Source organism: Pithys albifrons, chromosome 6, assembly GCF_047495875.1.
Source record: "Pithys albifrons albifrons isolate INPA30051 chromosome 6, PitAlb_v1, whole genome shotgun sequence".
Lineage (NCBI taxonomy): Eukaryota > Metazoa > Chordata > Aves > Passeriformes > Thamnophilidae > Pithys > Pithys albifrons.
Genome location: NC_092463.1, coordinates 54,824,823 through 54,846,385, shown reverse-complemented (window position 1 = coordinate 54,846,385; position 21,563 = coordinate 54,824,823). Strand labels below are relative to the sequence as shown.

The 21,563-nt window shown below is 43.0% G+C and overlaps 1 protein-coding gene across 6 annotated transcripts in view; it reads left to right on the top strand.

Moving 5' to 3' along the window:
* Positions 1-671: 671 nt before the first annotated feature.
* Positions 672-21,563, top strand: part of SBF2 (SET binding factor 2) — a 259,930-nt gene continuing 239,038 nt past the window's right edge. For 3 of the 6 annotated variants that reach the window (XM_071558956.1, XM_071558957.1, XM_071558955.1), the window contains exon 1: positions 673-1,043. In XM_071558956.1, coding sequence (XP_071415057.1) covers positions 989-1,043 — 55 coding nt within the window. In that variant the 5' untranslated portion in view covers positions 673-988. Of the gene's footprint in view, positions 1,044-21,563 lie in introns of all 6 variants that reach the window. The other 3 variants (XM_071558954.1, XM_071558953.1, XM_071558958.1) reach the window with 2 other exon arrangements.

Genomic DNA, 21,563 nt, shown 5'->3' with positions numbered 1-21,563 from the left:
TCATCACTACCATCTCTGCCACTGCTGGCAGAGCCCACCGGCCTTGCCTGTGCGCTACCAGCACCAGGGCGGCCCCGCGGAGCGCTCGGGCAGCCGCCGCCTGTGCCCGCCCGGAACCCACGGGGCAGGCTTGGCATCGCCGGGCTCGACCCACCCGAGCCCCGCCTGGGGACGGGGCAGAGCGGGCCGGGCAGCGGGGCCGGGGCAGCGCAGTGGGACCGGGCCGGGCAGCGGGGCCAGGCGGGGCAGTGGGGCCGGGGCAGAGCGGGCCGGGCAGAGCGGCCGGGGCAGCGGGGCCGGGCAGCGGGGCCGGCACTCGGCACGGCCGCTCATCCCGCCGTACATCCAGGACAACACGTAAACAGGAAACATCCTGGAAGGGCAAGTCCCGGCGCCCGAGGCCGGGCTGGCGGGGATGGCAGTAGCTCGCCGCCGGGTTCCATTTTTGCGGAGCCCCGGCGGGGCCGATGCCCGGCCCCGGCAGCTCCTTCCAGGAGCGGTGCGGTGCAGTCCAGCTTAGGCACCCGAGCCCTCCGGAGCGTGCGGCGCGCTCGGCCCCGCCGCGTTTGTCTGTAGTAACGGGGCGCGCCCGGCCCCGCGCAGGGCGGCTGCGGGCAGACAAAGCCCCGCGGGCGGGGCGGGGCACAGCCCTGGCTCCCGCGGGGTGCGGGCACAGTGCGGGGCCGCAGCTATCCCGCAGCGCTCCCGCCGGGGCAGTGAGCGAGCGCCCGTGCCAAGCCAAGCCAAGCCGAGCCGAACCGTGCCGTGCCGAGCCGAGCGAAGCCGGCGCAGCCCCCGCCCAGCCCGCGGGGTCACGGCAGCGGGCCGGGCGCGCGCAGGCGCACGGCGCGCCCGCGCCTCCAACATGGCTGAGGCGGTGCCGCTGCCGCCGCGGCGGGCGCGGAGCGGAGGATGCTGAGCCCGCCCGCAGCCGCCGCCGCCGCCGCAGCCGCAGGGGTGGGGAGGCCGAGGCGCGCCCCGCGCAGCCATGGCCAGGCTGGCCGACTACTTCATCGTGGTGGGCTATGACCACGAGAAGACAGGTAGGTGTGGCTGCGCGCAGCGCTGCCCCGCCGCGCCTGGCCGCTCCCCCCTGCCCCGCGCCGCTGCCCGGCCCCGGCCCCGGCCCCCGCCCGCCTCCGGCCGGGCCGCGGGAGGAGGAGACTGCGGCGCACACGGGCGCGTCCGGCCGCGGCGGGAGGCGGCGAGGGCAGGGGCAATGCCCCGTGGCCGAGGCGGAGCGCAGGGGCTGCCCCACCGGCCCTGCCCCGCTCCTGCCCCGCTCCTGCCCCGCTCCTGCCGGGCCCGGGCAGGGTCAGGCGCGGCCGTGCCCGGTCGGCCCCGCGCTCCCACCTGTGCCCGGCGCGGAGCCGCGGACATGCGGCACAGCAAAGGCCGGGGGCTCGCAGGGCAGCGCGGGTGTTGGTTGCCCCGTCCCATGGTGACCGGCCTGTCGAGCCGAGCCGCGGGAGCCCCGGGCAGCGCCGTGGCGCTCGGAGACTTCCCAGGAATGGCCGCTATTCCCGAGGCTCGGGATGCGTTCTGTTTGCGCGGGGGAAGGGGAAGTGGTGGTAGCGGCCGTCGCTTTGTGGGCGAAGAGAGAGTGGTTTGCGTTACGTAACTCCCCGTTATGGTACCAGATTTGTTGCGGGAGAGACCTTACTTACATCAGTATACACACTGACTGGAAAATTAACTGATTGCCAACTAGTATGTGTTTGTCTGGGTGTTTCAGAATGATTCTTTGAATGTATGTTGTTAATAAACAATATTTTAAACAGTAGAATGTTCCCTAATTTATTTATCTATGCATAAACCAAACAACACTCAAGTTTGTTACTCTGAGTAGTTCTTTGAAGAAGCAATTGCATATAATCTGCATTTGCTCATTCTGAAAGTGCAGCTAATAAACTCGGACCAAGATTTATTTTTCTTTTAAAGAAATACAATTTTTAGACAAATCATTGTGTCTGTGTTTAAAGGTACAGTGTCTTACAAAGTTCTGCTAAGGTATCTCTTGGGCTTTACTATACCAGTATTATTACTCCTTTAATTACAGCCTGATTCCCCCTCCCATCCCATTTGATAATGGGCTTGTCCTAATTGTACTGTCAAAATTAAGACATGTGAAATGGAGAGTATCTTATGTTAAAAATATTTCCCCTGACAAAGTTAGAGAGCCCAAATCAAAACTAATAAGCAACCAAAAAATCCAGGTGCGCTTTTAAGAAGACAAAGCAAGTAGGCTGCTTCCTTCAAGGGTATAGTCAATCTGAAGTAGCCAGTATGTGAAATGAAGTTACACATTGCATTGGATAGCTTTATATTTGTAAAATGTCTTCATCTGTGGGTTTAAGTATGTGTTTACCTTCCTGTACATAAATTGTCTCATGAAGGTTAGTAGAATTGCTGGCATGGGTGAAATTGAGCAGATTCAGAAATAAATCCAAAACCTTAATTTGAAAAGGTCATGCCCAGAAAGTAACTATTTAGGCTTCATTATTTAAATTACTTGTTGCTACTTTAATGCTTCATAATAAAAATGCTTGAAGGAACAACATTCTGTTGAAGACTAGGCATGCATTGTTTTCCAAATTCCTTTACCCCCACGTGCAATCCCATAATACATGGAGTACTGACCTTTATTTTTCTTATAAAATGGTAGTTTCTTTATGCATTTGTTATGCTTTCTTGTATATGAAAAGCATGGGCAGACACTGCTAGGTTTATAGACTTGAAGCTTTTATATTTTTAAGTATGTTCTCCTTTTTCTTCATCTTCAGCAACATTCTGGCTTTGGTTTAATGTGTTTGATTGTAATGTTGAGTGTAATTACATTTTATAGGTTTGTTTTTGTTTTGCTTTTTTTTCAGATATAATCTGTGGAGTAGTTTTGTGTAAACAAGCAAACAAAAATCCTATAAGCTTCCTCTTTTTCCCAACCTGTATGTCAGCAGCAGTTGGGATAATATGTGCTTGTGGTTATTATGGCAGGATGTTTGTAGTAGTGACTGTTCTTCCAGAAAAGCTCCATGGTGTCTTCAGTCTCTCTGTAGGAGCCATCATCTGCTCTGGCTGGTTATATGGATTTATTTACAGGTGCCAATATCTGCAATACCACTGAAAACGTGGTAATTGTGTTGCTTTCCTGAGCAGATTATCTGGCTTTATTCTAAACATTCACTAAAAATGTGGCGTTTATGCACTTGTGCAATTTAGGAGCAGACCTCTAGATTTTTGTTGTTGCAGAACAGCTTTTGTTATTGATGCCACAAGTTTTTATCCAGCATAGTCTTAAGGGGAAGCAAACAGTTTTACTGTGCTCCAGTAAACCAAAGAATGTGTCCTTTGGGAGTCAAATGTATAAAGTCCATTGCTGTTCTGGTCTAGGCCTATGGAAACTGATGTTATGGCAGTCTTTCCTATTGTGTTAAATCTTCCTTTCATTTTCAACTTGCTTTAGGATGCTAACCTGTCAAAAAGACCTTTCTTGCTGAGCATTTTGCCTGTGCTGCTGTATTATTTTGTTTCTGGGTTACTTTCCTGCTGATTTTTCAAGCAGAGCTGGCTCCCTGGGACGTCAGATGAATGCCAGTATTGGCATAAAGGAGGATCAGGAGCATGATGGAGGACAAATCAGTGCACCCTGAACTTACAGCAGCTTAAATGGTCCTGGAACTTTGGGCAGTGTTAGTGAGGTGCCTCCTGCTCCAGGGAAAGTAGTGGAGGCCTTTGGGTAGTTTGCCAACAGGCAGTTTGTTTATGCTTGGCAGGACACACAGATGCTGCCTGAGCAGAGAACGAGCTTTGCTGATGACAAGTGTCAGTAGAGTTGCAGGCATGTGGGAAGCTGAGCAGTCTTTGTGTTGTAAAGGATGACCTGCTTTGCTCGGCTTTTTGTTTTTCAAGTGCATTTGTCTGTATTCCCACTTAAGTCACGTCTGTGTCTTTCACCACAAAACTAAGCTTAGATATATCACAGTTTTAATTGCTGTTGTATATTTCAAGAACTCATTCTGAGCCACTACAGGGAACTGCAATAGCAGTAGTTTCTGTCAGAAGTTCACGTTCAGTGTCCTGAGAAACCAGATTTAGTAAACCCCTTAAATCTATTAAACCCCCATGTTTTGTTCTGACAGTGGAGGCAGGAAGGATTTCAGTGAGACACCAGGGCTGATTGCTTTTCTGTGTTTGTTTTGCTTCAGCTGAGCATCGTCTAAGGTAGATGACCACATTTTCCTCCAACTAATCAGTACAAAACTGACTACAAAGGCACTTGCAGAAGTCTCTGAAGGGAACAGAGGTGCTAGAAAATGTAGACACTCTGTGTTAAGATTTATGAGAAATCCCAGAAGGCCTTGCTGAGTATCCATTTTATTTTTCCATGGATTTTGAAGTGTGTTTGATGTGCTTCACCAAAACATTCTCACTTAATATGTTTGAATAATGGAATGTGGATGGGATTTAGGAAGAACACAGATGTTTGCAAAGATCACAGAAGGGCATGAGAAAATGCTGTTTTGTTTTGGTTTTGCTGGTATAAGCCCTAAGCGTAAATCTATCACCTAGAATTTACATATGGTGATACTTGGGAAAGGTAGAAGAACATTCTGTGCCTCTCCTAGCTCAGCAGCTGAAAGGTAAGGATAAAGAAGAGAGGATCCAAACACTGGATTGATTTGCCCACAGAGCCATAGCAGCTTTCCTGTAGGATGCTGTTGTGTGCCCAGCAGCGCACTGAGAAAACCTGTGAAGGGGGAACAAACAAGATGTTTGCTGTGAGGCTTGGTCGCTGTAAGAAGACAGAGGGATGTTTTGTTCTTTCTTATGCATACAGTTGCAATGTGTATGACAGAAGGCTTGCAACAGTATAGCAGTTTTATTTGGCTGTTGTGATAACTGATAAATGCTGGTATAACATGTGTAGGCTCTGTTGTGGTTGCTTCTGTTCTGATTATTATCAGCTTCTTTTCAGGGAAGCCTTTGTTGTCTAACATAGCTTCATGTCTTGGTGGATTTTGAAACTAGACAAGTTATTGTTGATAGAGTGGGAGAAGTTGCTAAATGGAGTTGTCTGATCCTTTTTTTTCTTTTTCCCTATGAGTAGATTTTGCCTTTGCAGAATATCATGAGGATTTTTTGGTGTATTTGCCATCTATTCATAGCTGGGCATTCCTCTGGGCTGGTGTGTGTCTAAGGAGCTGATGATCCCTTGGTATCTTGGTGTGCAATCTCTGTAAAACAGAAAATGTAGAAAAATGAGACAATAAAGCTGTTACTTCAGTGGCTTTCTTATCTGTGCTGTGGCTTAATTTAATTCAAATGCAATCCATGGAAATCTGAAAGGGATTAAAAAACACAGCAAAACTGAAATCCCTCTTACTGTGGCTGGACAATTCTTACAGCTGTAGTGGAATGAAACCCCAAGTGTAGGATCAGAACTGAAGCAGAATGCAGATATGTCAGTAACTGTGTATTGTGAGCAGTGACTGTCATTGACTGTGGCTGGACAGGGCACGGCTACCCAAAAACTTTGTCTAACACATTAGTTGCTCCAGCAAATGAAATTACCTCTTCCTACAAACCTTGTCTTTTAGTTTTCAAATACAACAAATTCTAAAATAGTGTGCTGAAACAAAATGAGAAAGGAATATTTCCATTGCATGTGGTTTTGTTTGTTTGTGTGGGTTTTTTTGTCGTGGTGTTTGTTCATTATTTTGGGGATTTTTTGGTGACATCCTGCTATCTTGAAAATCTGCTTGGAGGAAACACCCCTCCCAGTATTTTTTGGTGGAATGTCTTCATAAAAATGTATTTGAGCAGTTTCTTCTGATACATAATGCTGGCTAAAAAAATTATTGTTATTTTGGTTCATGGACTTGTTTTCATTTTACAGAAATCTTAAAAGCAATGCAGGTCATGTACCTTTTCTTTCTCTCAAATGGCTACTAATGAGTATTTCTAAAGAACTTGGATTTGAGACTCTGCTTGCTCTGTCTTGCCGTTAAAATAACAGCAATAAAAATATATTTGTTCAGCCTTTCATTTTAAACCAGGACAGAATGTTTCTCTGTAAGCTGCCTTTATTGTTCTGAAATGCAAGGGCACGGGTTATGCTGAGGGAAGTAGCCTTTCATGTCTTTTTGACTAAATTGCAGTCAAGGAACTCTCTCCTCTCTTCTGTCCTGGATTAACTTTGTGGATTATCTGACAAAAAGACACTTTCCTGCAGCGTGTTCTTGGAAAACTGTGTGTTATGCAAGCCCGTTTGAGCACTGGCCTTCTGTGGCCACAGGCGTGTTTTTCAGTGCAGGGACAATGAGACTGACATTTAATTTCTCCAACATCACAAACATAATAGTCTTGTCTTATAGCAGAGAGGAAGATAATTATACTGCTGTGGTAGTTCACTAGCATGAATTGAAAGTACCAACCTTGCCAGCTACTGATCCTTAAAAAGTAAAAAGCAAAGGAAAACTGCAGTCAGTGTGGAGTCGTTTTTAGAATGTGTAACAGTAGATTCACTGTTAAATGTCAGTGAAAGTTGTATCATACAAATATATACTGGTAAGTAGGAAGCTTTCCTTTGATTCATCTCTCCTTTTACTCCTGCCTTGCTGTAACATGAGACTTTTAAGCTAGTTGGTTAGAGAGTGAAAAAAATTATTTCTAGTTATAACACTGTCAGTACTGATGAGATTTTCTTCTGCTTGGTATTGCATTCGAGTTATATGTATTTGTTGAAATAAATTACTCCTGTGGTGTCAGTGGCGTATTCTGAAGTCAAGGACAATCCAATTAGTGCTGATTGGGATTTGGCAGCTAAATCCCTGCTCATTGAGCCAAGAGCATGCTGGTTATTGCTTATCTGTTAGTGACTAGATAGATTGTGATTTCATGTCTCTGATGTTTACAGTTCTCAATCTTCTGCAAGTTGAATGCTGTGAAAAATGCAATCATTGAACACGGTCTGAATTCTTTGTTTGCCTTGTAGGAGTCTTGTGCTCAAGGTGATGAAGTAACTGATCCCATTTCCACTAAGCTGGCCATAAGTGACAGCTCTCAGTACTGCAGCCAAACCCAGTAGTTGGTGACAGCACGGGCTGGGGGTCTGTGTAGCTGCCATAGAGGAATGGTAATACACAGGAAAACCAAAATCCATCATGGGTTTGGATGCAAATTCAGAATAGTGGCATTCAAAACCCTGTTGGACCCATGGGAGACCTCAGTGGGTAAAAAGAGACAAAGGAATGTTACTGGGTTTACAAAATCAATCACTCAGAAATTCAAGGGGAGTAAAAAAAGAAGGTAGGAATAATGTCCTTTTACTGTGGTTCCTGTGTTGTTTCCTAGGATTTAAAACACCAGCAAATTCATTATCTGACACTTGGATAGATCTTCAGCAAGACTGAAAGTGTCTTTTTAAATGTTACACTTACATGTTGGGTCTACTGGAATGGTACCTGGAAGGAAGATGAGACCTTCTTTCTGGCAGAGGATTTCTCAGATACTTGTAGATTCAAAGGGATGACAACTCTTCTTTCTAGAGCCTTGACTTCAGTTGTGGAAGATTGTGCCTTTGGAAAATAGGTTTTGTTGTGCTATTTTTGCCAGATGCCATAAATAATAATGCCAAGGGGATTGAGTGTTGTCAGCTGGCAGAGACCCCCTCAGACTCTGTGGTGGGATGCACAGCACTTCTGTGTGGTTCAGGAACCCTTCTCTGTGAGACTGGACACTCCTCTGCTTGCTCTGTGACACATTCTGGTATTTTAAAATTGTCTTCTAGTGTGTTTTCTAGGGTTCCACCAGCAGAATCTCTTTTGCTTTCTCCTTCCTTCTCTCTCTCTTAATATATTTATATTTATTATGTTTAGCCTGGAGAAGAGGAGGCTCAGAGGTGACCTCATCACTGTCTAGAACTGCCTGAAGGGAAATTATAGCCAGGTGGGGGTTGGTCTCTTCTCCCAGGCACTCAGCAATAGGACAAGGGGGCACGGGCTCAAGCTCTGCCAGGGGAAATTTAAGTTGGAGATCAGAAAAAAAATTCTTTGCAGAGAGAGTGCTCAGGCATTGGAATGGGCTGCCCAGAGAGGTGGTGGATTCCCCATCCCTGGAGGTTTTTAAACTGAGATTGGCTGTGGCACTGAGTGCCATGATCTGGTAAATGGACTGGAGTTGGACCAAGGGTTGGGCTTGATGATCTCGGAGGTCTTTTCCAACCCAATCGATTCTATGATTCTATGATTTAACCCTTTTTATCTGCTCTGTTTTTTGGAGTCAGATTTCTTGTGGTTTTCAAATAGATAAATGTCAATTTGTGACATAAACACCAAGGCCAGGTTTTGTCCCTGCTGTAAATTTTGGGCCTAAAAGAGTGTTTGGTTGAATTTTAGTTGAGGCAAAAAATGTATTTTCCCCTCAGTCTTATTTCTTAGAAGCAGAAAAAGTAATTGATGTGAAGTTCTACTGAAATAGTTGAGCTTTGAGACTTTAGATGGTACATTTAATTTGGCTGTGTAAAAAAAATAATTGAAAATAGTTATAGAATAAGAGGTTAGACCACCATTAGTGGTGCTTGTGGCTGTTGGCTTTTTGTGTGTCTGAAAAACATTGCACTTGTGTTTCTTAGTTTCTTGTAACTGTACCAGCTGTAGCACAATAAAGCTCAGCTTGACCACTGTGTTGTTAAACTCTTTCAGAGCTGAGATTTATATATTTAGCATGTGTATTTTTGCTTTGGACAAAGAAATGCAGAGGCTTGTCCTTTGTTGTGACTATTGTTCTGTGAACTATAAATTAATTCCGAAGTGGCAGAAAGCATATGCTGACTGTGTGACTAACAAAATACTCAAGACTCGAAGGACAAGGTTGTGATCTTGTCATAAATACAGCTGGGATGGATTTTTAATTCTTGGAATACTGTTGAATGGGCATACTGTACTTTTTAAGAAAGCTTAAATTAGGAAATATGTGTTTTTTAATTCTATTACAAGGACTGCTTTTCATAAACATGCAAATTGCAATTGCATGAAAAAGGAGAAGAAAGCCACACGCTTTGCTCCTGCAGAGCAGTTTCTTCATAAATAGTCTATTTTCCCAGAAAAATATGTAGTAGTTTCGTGAAGCTTGTGTGATGACCAGGCTGTTAGTGGTCTATGTTGTTTGTATGCACTATTTTTAAACTAACACAAATCATTCTAGTGGAAGTTACAGGAGGATTTCCATTTTCTTTCTTGTTTGATAATATTTGAAGAGAGAACTAGAAGGTTTCATATTTTTTAAGAACATAGAATTTTTTTAAAGAATATTAAAAAAAATTGATTATACTTTTCCTTCCTAAAACACAGATTTAAACCTACATTTTTTTTCTCATATTGATAATTGAATGTATTTCTAGTCTCTCTTAGATTGCAAGTTCTGAGAACCTTCAGTCAGTGAGAAGTTTTTTGCTTCACTGTATTTTGTTTACTGGCAGATACTGATCCTGTAGGAGCTGACAGTGGTTGATTGAAGATAGTTACTGAATTCCTTGTGTCTCATAGCAGGTCTGAGTTTGGCCTTGGTGCTTCCTCCTGTCCCAGCTTTGGAAGCTCCCAGCGCTCCCGGAGTCTCTCCTGTGCGGTTGGGAAGGTCGCTGCTCCTTTGGTGGAACGGTGGGACCTCTGGAAGGTTCCTGGTGCTGACTGGGCTGTGCTGCTGGGTGCCGGGCACACGTGGTTGTTGGGAGCTGTCTTAGCCCGAGGCCTCTGCCTGAGCCGTGCCTTGTGCCTGGCTCCAGCTGAGGAACTAGCTGGAATTCCCTGCTAAGGGAGGGAAGAGCTGCTGCCTGAGTGTTGCCTTTGGGATTCACCCCCCTGTTTCTTAGAAATGGAGCTATTGAATTACTCTTATTTTGTGCATGTGAGGAGCTTCTTGCTTTTGCAAAGTAGGGAACTAATTAGAGTGTGTTTCTGATGATCAGCAAGGTTCAGTAGTGGTAGAAAGCCCAAGGTTTGGGATGGATGCTTTTAATAGTATTTCCGAAACAAAGAAGATAACGAGGCATATACACAGAATAAAAGGATTTTCTCTGTGGTAGTAGTCAGAGTTTGTGTTCAGAAATTCTTGCAAGGTTTGAGTGTTCAAAGGGCTGCAGAGAAATTTTCTTCTTTAGATATTTTACAGTAGCTAAAATTCAAATGCTTATTTTCAGTAATAAATTCTGGTCCGCTTTGCTGAAGTGAGTTAAGATGATGCCTGTGAAAGTCTCAGCTTTGGCCTTTAGCTGGAGGAAGGTGCCCATACAGCAGGTTTAGTCACTTGGGCCAGTCCTGTGCCACTTCACTGATGAGCTGAGTTTTTGGCTCAAGCTGCCAGTAAACAAACATGCTTTGAGCAGGGACACCTGGGTTTGCATTGACATGAATCACAGAATCATAGAATCAATTGGGTTGGAAAAGACCTCTGAGATCATCCAGTCCAACCCTTGGTCCAACTCCAGTCCCTTTACCAGATCATGGCACTCAGTGCCACGTCCATCTCAGTTTAAAATCCTTCAGGGATGTTGAATCCACCACCTCTCTGGGCAGGCCATTCCAGTGCCTGATTACTCTCTCTGGAAAGAACTCTTTTTCTGATCTCCAACTTCAATTTCCCCTGGCAGAGCTTGAGCCCATGGCCCCTTGTGCCTGGGAGAAGAGACCAACCCCCACCTGCTCCTCTGGGGCACCCATTCCCTTTTCCAGCTCAGAGGGGCTGGTTGGTGACGGTGGGGCAGCAGCAGAGAGAGCTGGAGCATCCCAGAGCCCCTCAGGATGCCGTGCTGGGCCGCGTGTCCGGGCTGTGCCGTGTCAGCCGTGGTGGCACCGCAGCTCAGCAGCACAGCCCAAGCCAGTGACGTGTTGGTTCAGTCACAGGCAACTGAAAAGAAAACAAAGCCATGCAGAGCCACATGTTTGTGATTTGGAATTCAAAACTCTTCTTTCAAAAGATTCTCTTTCCTGTTTGATTAATGTGCATAAATAATGATACCAGGTTTGCCACTGAGTAAACAGTGTTGATTCAAGTGGCAATACTTTTGTAAGGTTGTTGTTTCAGTACTGTGTTTTCCAAATATTTTGTTTATAGTGTTTATTATTAAGAGAGATGAGATCACACATATTTAACAAAATATTCTTGTGGAGGCTGTTTTTTATTATTTTGTTCTCTTTTGCCACATGGCATCTTTTTGGAAGAGGCAAGACTGTTGCTGAAGCTTTTTTTTTTTTGTGAAAGAGTGATCTTGAAAAGTACTCAGAAAACATGCTTTCTGCCTTTCTGACCTTCTGACATGTTTTTGCATTTAAAAAAATGGTTTGCGTGCGTGCTGGTGGGTTTCTTTTCCTGTTTGTTTTTAATTTTAAGAAAATGGGGTCCAGTTTTTTTAGTAAATAGCCATTTTTTAGAAAACTGCAGTTCAAGAACATGCAGCTTCACTTGTCTGGTCTCTGGACACAGTCATTGATAATCATAGCTGCTCTTTGTTGGAAGGCTGGTAGAAGACAGAATGTAACACTTTACATCCATACTTGTAACAAAAATGAGGATTGTTCCCCTGTACAAAGAGGTAGGATTTTAGAGGCCCAACTCAGAAGACTGCTGTTTTCATGATCTGTTGTTTTCTTGAGAGTATGCTTACCATTGTTTGACGTTAGAAAACTCAGAGGTAAGATTTATATAGAAGTAATAATAACAGTAATGGTTTTTTTTACAGGGCCTTAACTGGACTACACTTACCTGTCTTATGGGAGTGACCTTGGAGATGTTCTGTTTCCCAAAGTTGTGATAGTTAAGAATAGAATGCTGAAAAATAAACCCCCTGCAACTCCTATCTTCCTTTGTAACCGAGTTGTGTGTGTTCTGTTTATTCTCAGCCAGAGTTCCTGAAGTTATAATAAAGTTTGTGGGTTGCATTGTCTCCCATTACTATCTTCTTCCCTCCTTTCCCTCCCTGACACCACTGAAACTGGAAATTTTTCTTGTTTCAGGTTTCTTATAAAACTTAGATCACGGCAACTAATAAAATACTTTGGAATCCTGAAGCAGAAGACTTGGGATATAGTTCAGAATTGAAAACCAGTTCCTGTTTTATAAAGACCAATTTTACTGATTCATCTTGGAGTTGAAAAAACTCAAGGGTATAGTCAACAGAATATAAAGGTTGTTTAGATACTCTGATCACTTTTTGTGATGTATCCTCATATTCGATAATCAACTTTGTCTTCCAGCTATCTGATTTTTCACTTTTTTTGTCAAACTACACAAGTTTTATAGCAAGAATGATAATTCTGCAAAACCTTTGGACTCCACCCCATCAACCCCAAAAGGATAAGCATGTGGCTTCTGTGAGAAATCTGGCAGAGGTGTCTAAATTGTTTAAAAATCCCATGTGAAGTCTAGAAATGAGCAGTAGTTAGTGAGCAGTAGGAAACCCTCATTACTTACTAAGTCTGGTATGTACTCCCTACCTAATGTGTTTTCTTAAAGGTTTGAAAATAGATTTGCAAAGACTAAAACATAAATTCTGTTTTATTAGATTTATTTGATTTGTGATTTTATCAAGACTGAACCTTTTTTTTTTTATTCTAATGCATTTGACAATTACCAAGAAGAGATTTGGACTGTAGTGATCTTAATGTAGTTGTACAAAGCACCAAATGCTTTCTACGTTTTTTACAGCAGATGGACAAACATGTTTATCAACATGGTCTTGCCAAACTTAATTGGCAGCCAGATTTTCATGTCTGAACCTCAGCTGTGCCTGGTTTAATGGTAAGAGTCTCAAGAGTTGTGTATAGATGAAAGGATCATAGAATTGTAGAATGGTTTGGGCTGGAAGGGACCTTAAAGATCATCTGGTGTCCATCCCCCTGCCTTGGGGAACAACACCCCCTACTAGAGCAGGTTGCTCAGAGCCCCATCCAGCCTGGCTTTGAACACCTTCAGGGACTGGGCATCCACAACTTCTCTGGGCAACCTATTCCACCTTCACAGTAAAGAATTTTTTCCTAATATCTAACCTAAACCTGCCCTCTTCTAGTTTAAAACCATTGCTGCTTGCCTTATTGCAGAGGCCCTGTTAAAAAGTCTGTCTCCACAGCTCTTGTAAGTCCTCTTTAAGTACTGAAGTCTGCTCTGAGGTCTCTTCAGAGTCTCCCCTTCTCCAGGCTGAGCAGCCCCAGCTCTCTGAGTCTGTCTCCATAGCAGAGGTGCCTTAGCCCTCTGATCTTTGTGGCCCCCTCTGGGCTCCAACAGGGCCACATCCTTCTGATCCTGTGGCCCCCAGAGCTGGATGCTGCACTCCAGGTGGGCTCTCGGGACAGTGGAGTAGAGGGAAAGAATCACCTCCCTTGACCTGCTGGTAAAGGATGGCTGCAAGTAGTCACTATTCATAGGGAAAATTGGTGGCATGGTCTCCTGGAATTAGTTTTGCAGACCTTTTTGTTGGGTTTGTAACTATCTAGTAAGAAGGGAGGTGGAATAGTTAGCCCATGAGACTTGGAGGTGATTAAAAGAAATGATTAAGAGATTCCAGGTAGCTGAATTTAAAGTTTGTAGTGAAGGGTTCCAGAAAGAGCTCACGATACCGAGTGACTAGATGTTAAAATTTTGGATGAAATGCAGTTGTGATAAATATAAATATAGTCAGTGAGAGAAAGGATTCACAGCAATGGTCTCCAATTTAGCTGTTGTCACTTAATGGAAAAGTTCTTGGAATTTGCTGGGACAGTTCTCTGTAAAATTCAGCTTAGTATCTGTTATGGCACCAGCAAACTCAGAAATAAACAGTTTGGAATTGTGGAAAAGAACCTGCCTGAAAACATTGTGATGTTGAGACTTGCAGCATCAGGGACCAGAATGGGTTGGGTGAATCCTGGAGCTCCTGTTTGGTCCTGGTTTGTGTAGTCCTGAATCTTAAGAAAAACTGGACAGGACCTCTGGGGATTGCCTTGTCTGTCCTTCTCTCCTAAGGCACAATTAGCCTTTGCTGGTTTGTTTAACTCATCCTCAAACCCCCTCAATAACAGCATTTTCACAGCCTGCTTTGTCAGTCTGTTCCAGTGCTCCTCTGGCTGACTTTCTAGAAGGGTTTTGGTAGTGTGTGCGTCGTGTGGGTTTTGGTACAGTTTAAAGCCTGTTATTTCTGTTCTCCTTGAAGTGTGGTGACCAAGCTGGATGTGGTAATTCCCATGAAATCATACCCAAACCAGGAGTGAGACTGTTACTTGCTGGTTTTGCAGGCAGTTCCGTGCATAGACATCACTCTGGGTTTTTTTTTATTTTTTAAAAAAAAATTATTTTCCTACAATACAAAACCAAGGGTCACTTTGTGGTCTACTTTAATCTCTACATCCCTTTTCATGAAACCACTGCTTGACCATTCCATAAATGTGCAATGAAGTGTCCTGACCTAACTCTGCAGCTTTGCAGTTCTCCTTAATAATTTTCCATAACTTTTTCCAGTCTTTCAGGATCACTTGAATTCTTATCTTGTCCTCTGCTGTTCTTATTATCTGCATTTTCAGAAAGTAATCAATAACTTATGTGTATATATAGATATATAAAATATTGTATTTATATATGCATATATATATATTAAAAGAGCAGTTATGTTCTGTGTACCTGCAGTGACTGTAATCAACACCTAAACAAAACCCACTCCAAACCATACCTTGAGCCCGTAATAACTCACATACCATGTGTGGGAGATGAAGTTAATGCTGCTGTAAATATGATTGAATGTGTATAGTGAGTAAATTTGCAGAAAGTATATTCAGTTCTTAGGCATATTAAATTGAGGTGCTTTGTGGTATATTTAAATAGGATTATATTTTAAGAGTCAGGGACTTTCAGAAACAAATTAGCAAATTATTTCTGCACATTTTTGTCTTTTGTCTGGAATGGCCCTGCTATGGATAAGGAACAGGGTGTCTTGAATACTTAATTTTCTCCAAGTCAGGGTTACTGGATATTTATTTAGTTGGGTTAAAGGCAGTTAGTCACACAAACCTTGTTTCTATAGGACACCTGCCTGAAAGTAGCAATCTTACTTGAGAGAACATGATTTACTGTCACTTGAGAGAGTATTTGCCTTCCTTTGTGACAGACATAGCACGCTCCAGTTAATGTTCTGTGCCTGCCACAGCCTCAGAAGGGAGAGGTTGTGTTCTATTAATTATGGCCTCATAGTCAAGTGGCATTTAATTGTTTGCTAGGACAGGGATTGGGCTCTGTTTTCTTCATTTATGCTCTAATTTCGAACAATCCATTCCTTCAGTTTCTTTCAACTACAAAGTATGGATTGAGGATTAGAAAAATATTTTTCCTGCTAATGGTGCGTGCACTGGAAGTGCATTTGGATGTGTAAAATCTTGGCAGTGTAGCTTATTTATGGGGCAGGAGATGGCAGTGAGGAAATAGATGGTTTAGCACATAAGCACAGAATCACACTTTATTCTTGCATTACAGTTTTAAAAGAACTCTCAACCCCCCTAAAATAACATGATTGTTTAAAATGATAAATTTATATTTATTTTAGGCCTTTCCATTTGATTTTTTCCTTGTTTCAGTCAGGTAAATATTTAGCAACATTTGCACTACTTGTTTAATTATGCTTGGAGATCAGGTGAAATAATCTTATGCTACATGGACAAAAAACAATTCACATTAGACCGCTGGTGTTAGAAAAAATACAAATGCAGAGTAACACGTGATTTCAAAGTTCATGTCTGTGAACTTAAAATAAATATGCATCCCACATTATTTTTCAGCATTCATATTCTTTGTGTGGATCCCCAGTTAATTGAAGTCCCTGTGGCAGCCTCGTTCTCGGGTGAGGAGAGAGTGAAATAAACTGTTAACCTTTCAGAGTCAGAACAAACAAATAGTGCTTAACTTGGGGACACTTGTGGGTGTTTCAAACAATGGTGTGAATTTTGATTGCCTGTTTGAAGCAGACCCTTTCCTTTTGTTCTTGGTTCGGAAGAACACGTTGTTTGTAACTTCTGTGCAGCTGTGAAGAACAGTTTGTCATGCAGGAGTCGAGCAAGGTGACATCATGAGAGGATTCTGACTGCTGGGGCAATCTGCTGGTGTTTGCCCTTGTGTGAGTGTGATCACTGGCACGTCTGTGTTTCGTTTGGTATAAACCAAGCAGGCGCTGCTGGAATTGCATTCTGTGGCTGTTCACTTGGTCCCTTGTTCCGGGCTATTGTTATTTTGACCTGAAAGCCATTTTAGTCCATCTCTGTTCCAGTTTCTTCTCCAGGTGAGTGCTCTCCTTGAGGCAGCAGAGCGTTCCCGTGGGGCTCCGTGGCGTTGTCCGTGGGTTCCTCGGGCTGTGTGCACAGTGCCACAGGGCTCTGACACTGAGGTGTGGCAGAGGGACAGTGCCTTGGGGCCCTGCTCACACCCCCGGCGTCCCCGAGCAACACCTGCCTCAGCACTCGGGGCAGGCTCTCTGGAGATCACCCGGTGTTGCCTGACAATATGGAATTGCTCACGGGATGGTTGGGATGGCCAGTCTGAGCATTGGCATTAATGACATTCTGACAGGGGAAAGGAGCTCATTTCTGCTAAATACATATGGACCAGAAGATATGCTCAGCTTACTGGAAACTCTTTGTCTCTGTTTTTAGTCTATAGTCAGTCCAGACAAAATATTTGGCCTACCAGGATATGTGAATCATTCTTTGTAAAGCATCATTTATTATCTGTGCTCTGAAAGTGTTTTGTATGAGGAAAACATTGAATGTACTCAGAAATTTTATTGTTAACCTGCGTTTTTACAGCTGTTGTGTAAAAATCTTGCTTTGGGAAGATCAAAATATTATTTAATTGTTTTAGCCTATTGGAATCACAGGAAATATACAGGGTGGGAAACTCCCAAATGACTTGTCACCTGTAGGTGAGCAATGGCATGGAGACTTAAATAAACAAACCTTAGCAGCTGGCTAGTTCTGGGAAAAAGGAGAAAAATTGCTCCTTCATCCTTTATGCCTTGTTAATATGCATTGAGTAGAAGAAATGCTTTAAAATTTCCTTAATCAATGCAAAATGTATGTGCAGTACAAAACTTGTTAAGGATTGAGTGAACAGATTGACTTGTGTTGTTTTTTTGTCTTTGTAGTCTGGTTTTAAAAGAAACTAATGCAAGTGAAGAGGGCACTGTCTAAAATCCTGCATGGACTTCCAGCAGCCAAAGGTCTGCAGCAACTGCTGTGAAGTAGAGGGGAAAGTAATGGTGTATAGGCAGTTGAGATGACCTTCCAGTCACAAATTCCTGTAGTTTTTGAACAGATTTTACGTTAAGTGTGGTGCCAGGAAGCTTGACATGTGCCATGTATGAGTGATGTCTGCTGGAGCGGGAGTGTGGATGGCTCCATGTGCCAGTTCCTCGCACTCAAGGACTGACTGTGGCTCTGTAAATGCTGAGGCAGAAAGCATCATAGAAAAATGGTATTTTAAATACCATTACATAAGAAGTGAAAAAAATCAGTGGAAGAGGAACCGAGAGGTTATAAACATTGCCTTTCAGAGAGCAAGTGTACAGAGGAGGAGGCCTGTGAAGGTAGTGGAGAGATAACTAAAGGACTTAGAAGTTGAGGCAGCTTCTTGTTACAGAGTATCAGAAAGAAGATAAGGAGGAAGTGAATTTCAGAGCAAACATCTTGCATGTTGAGATTTGCTGACTAATATTTACAGGTTGGGGTTAGATGTGGGTAGCTTGAGCAAGCTACAGAACAGGAGTTTGCAGTGATGTGTGACATGGAGCTACAAATACAGACTGGATTGGAGGCTCGTGGGGGGCAGTTGAAGAAATGAGTTGCATGGTGTCTCTGCAGCACTGCCACAGTGTGGGCTATCAGAGAGGCCCTTAGGAGGATGGTGCCTTCTTTACAAATTTCAGATTTGGGGAAGATTGTTTTGGTTTGGGGCAGAGGAGGGAGAGAGGTGTGTGAATATACTGCTTTCCGAAGGAAGTGAAGACAGAAAGGATTTATCTGTCTTTGCTGCCTCAACTCTGTTGTCATTCATAGGCCCTGTGTTGAAAATTTTGGATTTGTCTTGATTGTATATTGCAAGAATATCTTGAACTTACAGAGATGTTAAATTTTAACATAGTTGGCAAATAGTATTCAAAAGTAGTTTTACATTTTTGAAGGTCATGATAGTTCCCTAGGTCTGGAGTGACAGTGTGTCCAGTGTAAAGCACTATTAAGTTATACTGATGTTGCAATTTAGCAGGAAATGGAGATCTTTCAAATAAGATTTGGGTCAAGTATGTATTTCCTTTGGTTCCAAGCAAGTGCTTTCTACTAAAAATCAATGTGTGTTTTTTGATATTATGGAAATATTCCTCTTATTGGTCAGCTCCCCAACCTTGAAATGCTGTTAGAGGTGATGACTGTATTGCTTAAAAGTGTCATACCAACTTTAACGAGTTTGCTGTTTTTGTGGAGTGTCTTTGTGGTATTGAAAACAGCAACCCACACTACACCTAAACATACAGTAGACTTAGAGCTCTGTTGACCTTCACCTTGAATATCAGAAAGTTCATTACCTTCTGTCTAAAGAATGTTATTTATGAAGGATTTTCCCATGTATTTTAGAGCAAGATGCATATTGTAACATATGCTTATTTTAGTTTCTGGTTTCTTGGCTTGAAGAAGGGACCAGTGTTCTGGTGCTGTATCTTTACACAGATGTGCATTTTGCTTGATTTTACTTTAATCTTTCATGTGCACACTTGATGACAAAGAAGTAGCAGAGCCGCATTTACAAAGCATTTGGATGCTTTTCTGGGTACCAAATTATCACTTTGAACTCTATGAAAAAAATGAGTATAATGAAACAGCTGAGTTCCAAACATGTCAGAATTGAGTTTGAGAATAAACATTCTGCATTTTCAGCTGCTCTGTGCACAGTTAGTATTTTGGAACATGAAATATGTAAATACTATGTGTGTGAAGATGCAAAGCACTTTGATATAAACCCTGTCATAATGCTCCATGTTCTACTTGATCCCAGTATTTATGATTATTTATTTACATTTTGTATTATTTGGTAAGGACATATAAAGAAATGTCACAAAATATTCCAGGTTATCTCGATTTTATTCTTCATAGCAATCTTTCTTTATTTCTGTAGGGAAAGATGTAAGTTTTTTTTTTCAAAAACCAGAATACAAGCCTTTGCCTTTTCAGTCATTAGCCTGACATGAAACCCAAATCATAGAATTGATTGGGTTGGAAAAGACCTCAGAGATCATCAAGCCCAACCCTTGGTCCAACTCCAGTCCATTTACCAGATCATGGCACTCAGTGCCATGTCCAATCTCAGTTTAAAAACCTCCAGGGATGGTGAATCCACCACCTCTCTGGGCAGCCCATTCCAATGCCTGATTACTCCCTCTGGAAAGAATTTTTTTCTGATCTCCAACTTCAATTTCCCCTGGCAGAGCTTGAGCCCGTGCCCCCTTGTCCTATTGCTGAGTGCCTGGGAGAAGAGACCAACCCCCACCTGGCTAGAACTTCCCTTCAGGTAGTTCTAGACAGTGCTGAGGTCACCTCTGAGCCTCCTCTTCTCCAGGCTAAACACCCCCAACTCCCTCAGCCTCTCCCCTTTAAATATGCAGCTCTGGGCAGCAGGAGGGATGTGTGTGCAATGGCAAAGGGCAGACATGCCAGGTCTGCCTGGCCCTGTGCTGCTGTGGGTGAGGGCACTGGGGTGCTGGCACTGGACAGAGCTGCTCTGGTGGGTGCTGCTCTCTGGATCATCTGATCCCTCAGGTAAGATGGTGTGAAGCTGGACATTCCTGCTGTTGCAATACAGATTGTGTGACTGGGTGTATTCTGGGGCCATTATGTTATTGCTGCCTGCAGAGCTGCCTTGCTTGGTCTTGCAACACTGAACTCATGTTTTGTCCCAGTGGGGAGCACAAGAGGAGTGGCTTTGGCCTCTTCAGTTTAAACTGAAGGTCATAATTAAACTTTTTTCAATAGTTGTTCTGTTTGGTTTTGTTCTGGTTTGAGTCATGAAGGAGTTGCTGAGTTGCCTTTTTTCATTTGTTCTGATGGACACAATAGAGTTGGGGTCTGGTAGGATTAGTAAGGCAAGAAAAATTCTTGCCAGAGATACATTCAGGAATGGGATTTTTTCTTATTTTTTTTCTCCTGGTGGGAAAAGATGCTTACAAAATTAAGTCAGGATCCAGACACTTAGCACAACTTTTATTTTTTTCTTTAAAAATAAGAGTAATTATCCTATAAAGTTCTTAACTTCCTTCCTGTTTTCTATAGTGTTTAATGTACCTGCATCAGAAAAATTGGGATTTGCCATTTTATTTACCTGTAATAGGATTTATTGTTTCCAAAGTGATGGCTAAACATTCTAAATTTTCTGTTAATACAAAGTCTGGGATTTTTTTTTTAATTTTGAAAGTCAGTCTTTAACTTTGAGTACTCAAATGTCAGTACTTTGACTCTCCAGCAGATTCTCCTCTCTGCTTTGCCATTGACAATAAACTTAAGAAAAAAGTCCATGAGGCTAAATAAATATATACAGGTGTAAATACAGGATAAGGACAAGAGGATGACATGTACAAACCCTGTAATTCCTTTTGTACATGTCTATTAAAATACATAGTTATTAAGTAATGGAAGTCCTCAGAGGCCTGGTGTATGTGAGATGTGCATACAACACTTGAAAGTCACTGTGATGCCAAAGAATCCTGGAAGTTCCTACGAGAAGTTAACACTGTATTCACTGTATAATTGGGCACAGAATATACAGCCAGGGATACTTTTTCATGACTGCAGAGTTTTCAGTGTGTTTCTGAAAAACAGCTCCTCTTGAAAGACTTGCAAGTTTTTGCCAGCTGCTGATCAATTATTTCTATGTGACTGTTTTGCTAAAGCAGGAGAATGGCAATAAATTGGAACTGTTCAGTATCAGAAGGTCTGTATCTTCTCTATCTGCAGATTTGCTTAATAATTGTCAAAATGTTTTTATTCCTGTTAGAAAGCACTAAGTAACTTTGCTGAGCTGCCACTTCAACAAAAGTCCAGCCCTGATAAGCTACACAAAAATAAGAGAGACTTTGAAGGTCCCACATCAGTGCCTGGTAAAGTTATGGAGAAGATTATTCTGGGAAGTATTAAAAAACACCTGAAAGACAATGCAGTCATCACTCACAGCCAGCACAGCTTCATGAGAGGAAAGTCCTGCTTATCCAATCTGATTTCCTTTTGTGACAAGGTAAACCACCTAATTGACCAAGGGAAGCCAATTGATGTAATCTTTTTGGATTTCAGAAAAGCTTTCAATACTGTGTCTCACAGTATCCTGGACAAAATGTCCAGCTCACAGCTGGATAAACATCCCATGGTCAGTGAGCAATTGGCTCATGGGTTGAGCACAGAGGGAAATAGTGAAAGGGGTGACATCAGACTGGAGACCTGTCCCCAGTGGGGTTCCTCAGGGCTCCATCCTGGGCCCTGTGCTCTTCAGCATCTTCAGAAATGACATGAATGCAGGACTGG